Source organism: Chiloscyllium punctatum, chromosome 25 (assembly GCF_047496795.1).
Source record: "Chiloscyllium punctatum isolate Juve2018m chromosome 25, sChiPun1.3, whole genome shotgun sequence".
In the NCBI taxonomy this organism is placed as follows: Eukaryota; Metazoa; Chordata; class Chondrichthyes; order Orectolobiformes; family Hemiscylliidae; genus Chiloscyllium; species Chiloscyllium punctatum.
The window spans coordinates 69,527,608-69,539,150 of record NC_092763.1 but is presented as its reverse complement, the minus strand read 5'-3'; the positions used below and the strand labels follow the sequence as shown (position 1 = coordinate 69,539,150).

Here is an 11,543-nt window from a genome sequence, read left to right as displayed (position 1 = left end):
CTGTTCATTGGTTTGATAACAGAGAGAAAGCAGTGCCTGAAAGTATTGGTGTTATCAAACTTTTTCATCAGGCAGAAGATGCAATAGAATACAACTGGGGAGGGAGGGATCTTTGATTGTACTGGCTGCTTTCTTGAAACAACAGAAAAAAAAAGCAGCAGTTAGAGTCAGTGGAAGGAAGGCTGGTTTTCATGATGGTTCAAGTATATAGTTTTTTTTTAAAGTTGTGTCACACTTGTGGAAAGTTGTGGTAAAGGCATTTGGCACACTTTCCTTCATTGCTCAGACCAGGGAGTACAGGAGTTGGGATGTTGTGTTGCAGCCATACAGGATGTTGATAAGGCTACCTTTGGAGTAATATGTGCAGTTCTGGTCACTCTGCTCTCAGAAGGATATTATTAAACTGAAGATGATGCAAAGGATTTACAATGGATATAACTGCACTGGATGGTTTGAGTTATAAAAGGAGAAGGCTTTGGCTGCTTGCCCCATGTAGAGGTTCATAAAAGCATAGATAAAGGAGAATAGCAAGGTCTTTTCCCTAGGGTACAGGAGTTCAAAACTAGAGAGCATAATTTTAAAGGCGAGAGAAAGATTTAAAAGGGACAACGGGGAAATTTTTCATAGAGGGTGGCTTGCATGTGGAATGAACTGCCAATGAACACAACAAATGCAGGTATAATTACAACATTTAGAAGACGTTTGGACAGCTATTTGAATCAGAAAGGTTGACACTGATATGGGTCAAACACAGGCAAATTGGACTGGTTTAGTTTAGGAAACCTGGTCAGCATGCACAAATTGAACCGAATAGTCTATTTCCATGCTGTCTGACATTTACTCTAATATACTGATAGCATAACAGCTCCTTGATAAATTTTATTTATTTTGAACATTTATAAAAATACATTGTATACCCACATTTAAAAAGAGCAAGCAGGTTAGAGGGAGACCACAGATTAAATATTGAAGCAGCATGATTTTCACAGGTCTTCGTCATGATTCAGAATATGCAATCCTTGGGGCTAAATTTCAACATGGTTACAAAAATTCTCTTGAGAATTAGCTGACAAACTAGCATTTTGCCCAGTTATACATTTGACCAGAGACACATAATTAAAGATTGAAAAGGTTATTACACATTCTTTGAATGGTTTGCAAGATCCTAACATATTTGAAAATGAGGTAATTGGACAATGGGCACTAGACAATGGATCCTTCTTCCAGGATGAGAGCAAAATTCTCTTTCTCCTGCTGAAGAGCAGCATTTTGTCGTTCCAACATTGCAATTTTCTCCTCCAACTCTTTGTTTTTTTTCTGAAGCTTGGCTGAAACAAAAAAAAACAGGCTCAAGTTATATCACACAAAAAAAAGTGCTTTCCAAGCTTGAGAAATCCAGTGAAATATTAATCTTTATTATCTTCCCAGAGTAGCCATGAGCAGAATGCCTCAAATGAATCATTAGTATTTAAATTATTGCTAGAAAAGGTCCTTTATTACAGTGCTAGTTTGTCAGATTTTAAATAAATGCAGAACAGGTATTTATCAGGGCAGGACAAGATGTCTCACTTTTTATCTCCAAGAAATAGATGAATAGCAACATTAATGTAACAATGTTTCTTGCCAACAGGATAGCACAAGCCAAAAACAATACTCAACAGGCAACAGCTAGTGGATTAAATGAACTCCAAGTTCCCAAAGGTTGGAGTTTGTGGGCAATGCCACCGCTAAGTGGAGTACAGCATATGCAAAGTTGGAGCGTTGCTTTCATTTAACAAAGCATCACAGATTAAAAAATTAAATATAAATAAAAGTGACTCGAGCTAAGGGCTGCAAGACTATTTGGAAGGATCCTCTGGATGTGGCCTTCAAAAGTGCAGTTTGAACAGACTAAGCCCTTTACTCTCATTTGCCCTGCTTATATCTAACTTCAGCACCTTCCTCTGGCTGTTTCTACTTTGATCTCTGACAGGAGGCTATTTAGAATGATGCGGAAATCAATTGCTGTTTTCAGTAAGTCATAATGCTCTGCAAGAGTGCCTAATGAGTGTTTACCTTCTACTAAAAAGATGCAATGCCACAGCTGCAACTTGCCATGTAGACATCATGGTAGACATTTCAAATGTTGACAAAGTACCCTGATACCAATAACAGTTCAATAGGCCAAACATTAACAAGTTGAGATGGCTAGAATTGGCTCTTGTCAATCTCAACCAGAAGAGAAGGTCTTTCCAATATGCAAGGTGATTATATGCCCTTCCATAGCTACATGTGCATTTTTCTTATGTAGTTTGTGGCATTTCTCACATGAACTGAACTGTCCAGTTTTGTTGCAAATAATAAAAAGGTGAAACATTTTTCTTGAGCAAGACTATTCACTGAATTCAAATACCACTTGTTTTTATGTCTGATCTGAAACCAGACAGGTTATTCAACCAACTCAAAGAACGTGACAATAATCATTACACTTCAACACTCCCAACCCAAAAATGTTGAATTCTACATTTTGCCAAAGCACAGACAGAATCACCCTCTAAACTATAGCAACTGATGTTCACTTAACTCAGTGGACAAACTGTGGTTTCATTATTTTAAAATTTACTTTTGAACTGTGCACATCATTGGCTGGACCAGCTTTTCTCTAGATGCCCTCACGAAGTTGGTGGTGTGTACCTTCCTGAACCGCAGTGTCAATGTAGGTAGACTCACAATGTTAAAAACAATGACTGCAGATGCTGAAAATTCTCCATGCTTCAGGCTCACTGCCTTTATTCCTGATGAAGGGCTTTTGCCCGAAACGTCGATTTCGCTGCTCGTTGGATGCTGCCTGAACTGCTGTGCTCTTCCAGCACCACTAATCCAGACTCACAATGTTGTTAGGGAGGATTGTAGGATTTTGACCAAGCAATAGTGAAGGAACTGCAACATATTTCAAAGTCAGGATGCTGAGGGGCTTGGAGGGGATCTTGCAGGTAGAGGTGTTCCTATGAACCTACAGTCCTTATCCTCATGTGGAACTGGCATGGATTTGGAAGGTGCTGTCCAAGGAAATTAAAACTTAAAACAACTGCAGATGCTGGAAATCTGAAACACCACAAATTGCTGGAAAATCTCTGCACATCTGTGGAGAGAAATCAGTTAATATTTTGGGTCCACTGACCCATCTTCATAACTAGAGCTGTTAAAGGAACTTTGGTGAATTTCTGCAGTGTATCTTGTAGATAAAGCTTCAGATTGTTGGAGTGACACTCATTCTGACATGGGCCTCATTGATGGATAAGCTTTGGGGAGTAAGAGGCAAGTTACTTGCTGCAGTATTTCTAGCCTGTGGCCTACTCTTATAGCCACTACTTGGCTGGCCCAGTTCAGTTTCTGGTCAATGGTAACCACAGGATGTTGATATTGTGGGATTCAGTGAAAATAATGGCATTCAATGTCAAGGGAAAATGGCTGGACTGCCTGGCATTTGTGGCACATATTACTCCCAAGATCCCCAAGCCTCACTACTCTGGTCCACCTATCATCTTGGCCTGCTCCTGCCCCATTGAACTCATCTCCACATACCTCAACACTCCTCTTTCCATCCCCTCCACCCCCCCCACTCCAGGTCCAGGAACTCCCCACATATGTTCAGGGCACCACCTACTCCCTCCACCTCCTCTAAAGGTTTTCGTTTCCCCGACCCCCAACATCTCATCTTCACCAGGGACATCCAGTCCCCATACACCTCCATCCTTTTGTCCTGATGTCCCCAACAGTACCCTTCCACTGACACGAATTCATTTGGCTGAATTTGTCTTCACCCTTAATTTCTCCTTTGAATACTCCCACTTCCTCCAGATGAAAGGGGTAGCCATGGTCACCCAGATGGGCCCCAGGTATGCCTGTCTCTGTCGGCTACATAGACCAGTTCATCTTCCATAGTTACAGCGGCACCACTTCCCACCTTTTCCTCCACTACAGTGATGACTGCATCAGCACCGCATTGAACTGTTCAACCACCTCTAGGTGCACAACTCCAAGATGTTCCACCCTGACCTTAAATTCACCTGGACCATCTCAGACACCTCCCTCCCCATCTCCATCAACTGTGACTGACTCAACACTGACATCTTATAAACCCCCCAACTCCCACAGCTACCTGGGCTACACCTCCTCCCACCCTGCCTCCTGTTAAAAAAAAGTTATCCCTTATTTTCAATTCCTCTGCCTCCACCACATCTGCTCCCAGGAGGACCAGTTCCACACAGAACACACCAGATGGCCTCCTCCTTCAGAGAGAGCAATTTCCCCTCCCTGTGGGGGATGATGCATTCTTGCGCATCTCATCCACTTCCCGCACCTCTACCCTCAAATCCAACCACAACAAGGACAGAACCTGCTGGTCCTCACCTTCCACCCCACCAACCTCTGTATACATCCTCTGCCATTTCTGCCGCCTACAAACAGACCCCACCAGAGATGTATTTCCCTACCCATCCCATCCGCTTTCCACAAAATCCATTCCCTCCATGACTCCCTCGTCAGGTTCGCCCTCATAAGCAGTCCTACCTGACTATCTTCCTGCCCAACTATCTGCTCCACCCTCCCCTCTGACATATCACCATTACCTGCACCTCCATCCACCTATTGCACTGTCAGCTACCTTCCCCCAGCCCCACCCCCCTCCCATTTATCTCTCCACCTCCAAGGCTCCCAGCCTCATGCCTGATACCCAGAACATCGATTGTCCTGCTCTTCAGATGCTGCCTGACCTGCTGTTCTTTTCCAGCACCACACTCTGAACACTTCTCTGCCTCAGCCTTATGTCCAAATACAGCATCAGAGGAGTTACAAAGGAGTTGAACATTATTCAGTCAGTGGATATCCCACTTATCTTATGACAGACAGGTGGTTATCGTGAAGCAGCTGAAGATAGTTGGGCCTTGAACACTACCGAGGAACTCCTGCAGAGATGCCCTGGAGTGGAGATACTGACCTCCAAAAATCTTCCTTTGTGCAAGGTATGATTCCAATCAGAGCTGCACTTTGAATTCCAGTTTTGCTAGGGCTCCTTGACACCACCCTCTTAAAATATGGCCATCACATCATAGGCAGGCAATCCCACTCTAGAGGCAGCTGAGGGGAGTTATCCACTCAGCAGTTCTGGCTGAAGACTGTTGCAAAAACCTTCACTCTACTGGCCTTCCCCTCTAAACATGGGAATATTTGTGGAGCTTCATCCTCCAGGGAATAGTTCACCATTCACAACTGGATGCAGTAGGACACTGCTTAGATCTGATCCATCAATTGCTGAGTTGCTTAGCAATATCCACTAGCTGCTGGTTATGCTGTTTGGCACAGAAGTAGTTCCGTTTTGTAGTTTTCCCAAGTCAACATCTCACTTTGTATGCCTGGTTATGCTCCTGACAAGCCCTCCTACACTCTTCATTCAACCAGGATTGACCACCTGGCTCAACAATGGTAGAATGGGGGATATGCTTGGCCATGAAGCAGATTTTGTTGTACTATGATTCTGCTGATGGTTCATCCTGCCTTTCAAATGCCCAATCTGGAGTTGCTTTATCAGTTTGATGTTTACCCCACTTAGTATATAGCCACACAACACAAAGCAAGGTATTCTCAATGGGAGGGCAGAATTTTATCTCTAAAGGATTGGACAACGATGACTCATAACAATACCACCATAAACAGATGCATCTTGGTGCAGATGCAGCCCAGCTTGTTTTTTCCCTCATCACCTGCTGCAGACCCAAGTCTTGTACCAATGTCCTTTCAGAGCTGACCAATTTGAATGCCAGTGCTGCAGCCAAGAGAATCCATGAACAGGACCATGATATGCCCTCCCTCCATGCTTCTTTTTGGTATTGTTCAACATGGAGGTGCACCAATTTGTCAGCTGAAGGAGGATAGTACATGGCAATCAGCAATCCTGATGTTTGACTTGGTTTCATGAGACTTCAGTGTTGATAGTCAATGTTGGGAACTCCCAGAACAACTCCCGCCCAGCTCTGCACCACCTGTGCCTGCAAGAGGCAGAGGACATATTCAGGGTTAGGGATGACAGATATAGAGTCAGATGTACAGCATGGAAACAGACTCTTCAGTCCAACTCGTCCATACCAACCAGATATCCCAACCCAATCTCGTCCCACCTGCCAGCACCCGGCCCATACTCTTCCAAACACCTCTTAAAATGTTACAATTGTACCAGCCTCCAACACTTCCTCTGGCAGCTCATTCCATACACGTACCACCCTCTGAAAAAGTTGCCCCGTAGGTCTCTTTTACATCTTTCCCCTCTCACCCTAAACCTATGCCCTCTAGTTCTGGACTCCCCAACCCTAGGGAAAAGACTTTGTCTATTTATCCAATCCATGCCCCTTAATTTTGTCAACCTCTCAGCCTCCAATGCTCCAGGGAAAACAGCCCCGGCCTGTTCAGCCTCTCCCTACAGCTCAAATCCTCCAACCCTGGCAACATCCTTGTAAATCTTTTCTGAACCCTTTCAAGTTTCACAACATCTTTCCAATAGGAAGGAGACCAGAATTGCATGCAATATTCCAATAGTGGCCTAACCAATGTCCTGTATAGCTGTAATATGACCTCCCAACTCCTGTACTCAATACTCTGACCAATAAAGGAAAGCATACCAAACGCCTTCTTCACTATCCTATCTACCTGCGACTCCACTTTCAAGGAGCTATGAAACTGCACTCCAAGGTCTCTTTGTTCAGCAACACTCCCGAGGACCTTACCATTAAGTGTATAAGTCCTGCTAAGATTTGCTTTCCCAAAATGCAGCACCTCTCATTTATCTGAATTAAACGCCACCTGCCACTTCTCAGCCCATTGGCCCACCTGATAAAGATCCTGTTGTAATGTGAGGTCCACTACACCTCCAGTTTTGGTGTCATCTGCAAACTTACTAACTGTACCTCTATGCTCACATCCAAATAAATTTACGTAAATGACAAAACGTAGAGGACCCAGCACCGATCCTTGTAGCACTCCACTGGTCACAGGCCTCCAGTCTGAAAAAACAACACTCCACCACCACCCTCTTCTGGGTCATTGTCTGTAGCACATGATTCCATGACAATGATTATATGAGACTGTTGGACTACTGAGACAGTGGTCTCAATGTTGTCACTGGACCCAGATGTTAGCAAAGAGAACTAATGCCCTTGAGGGATGAAAAGAAAAAACCTGCTCATTTACCTCTTTAAAAAATATAGCCAAGATCAGTCTAATGAGAAATAAAAGCCTTACCCATTTCAAGTTCCTGCTTGGATTTAAATGTTGATGCCTCTGTTGCAGTTTTAACCTGCAAAGACAAAATCCATTCAGAACAAATAGAATCCACTATTTCAATTTCTTTCAAGCAACATCAAATCATGAAAGTGGAAATATATAAAAATACTTCATTAGATTTATTCTCATTACTGGAGATTGTGGACAACGTGTGAGCAAGAGCTTCTGAGAAAGAGACAAAAAATGTCCCACGAGAATCAAGAAATCCCAAATACTACACAAACAAATGTAACCAGAGGAGGATGGCTTTACTTGTTGAAAAAAAAATCAACAGAGTCTTGGAGACAGAAAGAACAAAACATGAGATTATGAAAAGTAAACATGTGACAAATCGGTTCTCCAAATAAGAGACTTGTAAATTACAGACCAGACTGTAATTTTCAAATCAGCTTCTGGGGGAGAAATTTGACAATGTTGCTCCTTTAACAAGGTTACTTTGTCCTTTGTGTTTTTTCCCCTCCCAGAGGTCATAAAAGACACAGACTCCAAAAAGTCTAAGTTGAAGGGTAGTAGGGCCAGATTATTGCTAACAGATACTGCCTCAAGCAGTAGGCTCTCAAGTTTTTGAAAGATAACACTTGTACAATGAAAGGAGAGCAGCCAGTTCTCTCACCTTAATTTTTCTCTGATCTGGTTTGGGTTTTAACAGTGGTGTTGTAAAAGCTGCTGGACCCAAAGAAGCAGGTCCGTGCTGATCTGATTTCTTTTCTGCAAGACCCGGTGTTTGATTTTACTTTATGCTCAGGGATGTTTATGGGATTGTTGCAAATATTGGGAACAACATAATTAAGTTGGGAAAATCAGGTGGGTTTTCAGATAGGTTGAGTTATTCTTTATTCTGTTCTCTTTTGTTTGTGCTTTGATTATCTTTTACATAAATTGGTTTGTTTAAAACTAAGTGATTTGACCAGTGGCATCTCACCTGGAATATACACTTTTACACCTGCTTAAAACAACTTAAAGTTAGGACCTGGCCTACCTTCTTGAAATGTCTTGAGGGGTTTGACCTGGTCCATAACAGACTGGGGGTTTTGTCGGAGGTTTGTTCTGTGCTTCCAATTTGAGATTAGGATTGTTGGTCTCTAAGGCAGCAAGTGGTAGGTGTTAGTATCTTTTGTTCTGGGTGTTGAATTTGGTTGGTTTAAATAGTGCTTGAGATAGCAACGGCTCTTTCAGTCACCAAGAGTTTTCAGGGGGTGGAAGAAGTGACTTTGAGGGCTTTACACAAGGTGAACAAGGAAAAGCTGCTGGTATTAGCAGTCAAGTTGAAGTTGGAGTTACTTTTGTCCGTAGGGAGAGATAATTACAGCAGTAGCTCAGCATTTAAATTTGCTGGGAATACATCAATCTTTAGAGATGGCTAAAGTTCCATTGAAAATGAAGCAACTTTAGATAGAGGCAAAAGACAAGAAAAGGGCAACAGAAATGAAACAGATTGAATTACGATTAAAAACATAGGAAAGAGAAAAAGAATGCATTGCTTTAGCAGCACAAGAAAAAAAAAAAGAGAGAAGGAAGGAAGGAAAGAAGGGGTTTGAACTTCAGAAATTGGCACTTAGTCACCAGTTCAAAAATTCAGTTCCTGAAGTAGTGAGAACACACGCGGAAGAGCAGAATGTTAAAACCGCAAGATGAGCTGTTGAAATAGCTGATTAGATTAATTTACAGCGTGGAAACAGGCCCTTCGGCCCAACAAGTCCACACAGACCCTCCGAAGAGCAACCCACCTAGACCCATTCCTCTACATTTACCCCTTCACCTAACACTGCAGGCAATTTAGCATGGCCAATTCACCTAACCTGCACATTTTTGGACTGTGGGAGGAAACCAGAGTACCTGGAGGAAACCCACGCAGACATGGAGAGAATGTGCAAACTCCACACAGAGTCACCTGAGGCGGGAATTGAACCCAGGTCTCTGGTGCTGTGAGGCAGCAGTGCTAACCACTGGACCACCGTGCCACCCAATATGTTTATGAGTTGTCCATAAATCAAAGTTTGGATTCCAAAATTAGTTTCAATCCATGAGGGATAGGAACTGGGGAAAAGGAAAAACCCTTAAATGGAAAGGGAAAGGTAGATCCCAGAGGTGATCATATAGATAATTTACCACAGGGTAAAAAGGAAACCCTTGAAGGGAGCAGAGAAATTAAAAAGCTCCAGTGTTTTCACTGCAATAGAGTAGGCCACATAAAATCAGTGTTAGGTTAAGAAAAGCCCTAGGAAGCCAGATATAGGAAAACAGGTCAAGCCAGTGAATTTAATTGGAGTGGTAACAGAAAGCACAATGGAGATTAGAAAGCTGCACTAGAATGTACAAGCTAGTCAGAGGTTGGAAAGGAGGAAGTGCCAGACCTTCTTAAACAACATACCTACAAAGGTAGGGGTTACATTATTAAGAGACACAGAATCCTCAATCTGTGATATTGAAAAATGAGGAGCTGTGTACCTCTGAAAGACTATTACCAGAAAAGGAGCGAGTAACAGGAATTTACAGTGAGACAAGTAGTGGTCAATTATCTAGAATGAGGTCAGAGTATCCAGTGAAGATTGGAGAAGTCATGGTAGGAGTACTGGACAAACTTTCAGTTCTAGGAATACAATTTACCCTTACTAACGATATAGCTGGATCACAGGTAGGATTGCTACTTACTGTGGTTGAAAAGCCAGTGGAAAATCAGGCAACTATCCAGGACACACATCTTAGTATTTTTCCTTGATGTCTGGTAACAAGGCCACAAAGTCACCAGTTGAAATAAGAGAGATCAAAGATAAAGTTAAAGTGAAATTAGCAGAGACCCTGTTTGATCAAATGGTTGACAAACCAGAAGCAGATAGATGAACATTTAAAGCAATTGTATCAAAAGGCATACACAAAGAATCTGAATGTATCTCTGAATGTCATTATCGTAAAAAATGATGTCTTAATGAGGAAATGGAGACCATCACACATTCAGCCAGATGAGAAATGGACAGAAGTTCAAGTTATATTGCCAGTGAATTAGAAAAAGAAGGTGTTGAGTGGCACATGAGCTTCCACATGGGGGTCATTTAGAAGTGAGAAAAACCCAAGCTAAAATACAAAAACAGTCTTCTGGCCTGGACTGCACTAGGATGCAGTTGATTTTTGGAGAAAGTGAGGACCGCAGATGCTGGAGATCAGAGTCAAGAGTGTGGTGCTGGAAAAGCACAGCCAATCAGGCAGCATTCCTGATGAAGGGCTTACGTCTGAAGTGTCAATTTGCCTGCTCTTTGGATGCTGCCTGACTGGCAGTGCTTTTCCAGCACTGCATTCTCGACTGGTATGACATGTGTGACAAAATTTAACATGTCAGGGAATTGAGAGCTGAAAAGGTGTTGCCGGAAAAGTGCAGCAGGTCAGGCAGCATCCAAGGAGCAGGAGAATCAACATTTTGGGCATGAGCCCTTCTTCAGGAATGAGGAAGGTGTGCCAAGCAGGCTAAGATAAAAGGTAGGGAAGAGGGACTTGGGGAGGGGCATTGGAAATGCATTAGGTGGAAGGAGGTCAAGGTGAGGGTGATAGGCCAGAGTGGGGGTGGGGGCGGAGAGGTTAGGAAGAAGGTGCTGAGTTTGAGGGTTGGGACTGAGACAAGATGGGGGGAGGGAAAATGAGGAAACTGGAGAAATCGGAGTTCATCCCTTGTGGTTGGAGGGTTCCTAGGCGGAAGATGAGGCGCTCTTCCTCCAGCCATCGTGTTGCTATGGTCTGGCGATGGAGGAGTCCAAGGACCTGCATGTCCTTGATGGAGTGGGAGGGGGAATGTCAGGGAATTGGAAAACCACAGGCAGTAATAAAACCTGCAACTTTAATACCTATTGCTGCATTTGAGGAACCTTTTACAAGAGTCTTAATTGATTGCATAGGACTCCTACCTAAAATAAAAAATGGGAATCAGTTTTTTTTAAACAATAATGGATGTGTCCACCAGATTTCCAGAGGCTGTTCCATTACACAATATCACAGCTAGGAGAATTGTAGAGGAGTTACTCAACTTTGTTTTTAAAAAAAAAATATATACAGACTACCCACAGGAGATACAAATCAGATCAAGGGTAAAACTTTGCATCAAAATTATTCAAGGAAGTCATGGATAGCTTAGAAATAAAAAAATTCAAATCTACTGCGTACCATCCTAAGTCGCAGGAAGCACTAGAAAGGAGGCATCAGACATTAAAGGCCATGTTGAGGGCTTATAGCTAAGGCTATCC

At 42.8% G+C, this 11,543-nt stretch overlaps 1 protein-coding gene across 6 annotated transcripts in view; it reads right to left on the bottom strand.

Moving 5' to 3' along the window:
• Positions 1 to 861: 861 nt before the first annotated feature.
• Positions 862 to 11,543, bottom strand: part of LOC140496033 (uncharacterized) — a 28,664-nt gene continuing 17,982 nt past the window's right edge. For 4 of the 6 annotated variants that reach the window (XM_072595487.1, XM_072595489.1, XM_072595488.1 and 1 more), the window contains exons 6-7: positions 7,273 to 7,327; positions 862 to 1,328 (exon numbers count right to left, since the gene is read on the bottom strand). In XM_072595487.1, the coding sequence (XP_072451588.1) occupies positions 1,204 to 1,328; positions 7,273 to 7,327 (180 nt within the window). In that variant the 3' untranslated portion in view covers positions 862 to 1,203. Of the gene's footprint in view, positions 1,329 to 7,272; positions 7,328 to 11,543 lie in introns of those variants that run through there. The other 2 variants (XR_011964141.1, XR_011964146.1) reach the window with 2 other exon arrangements.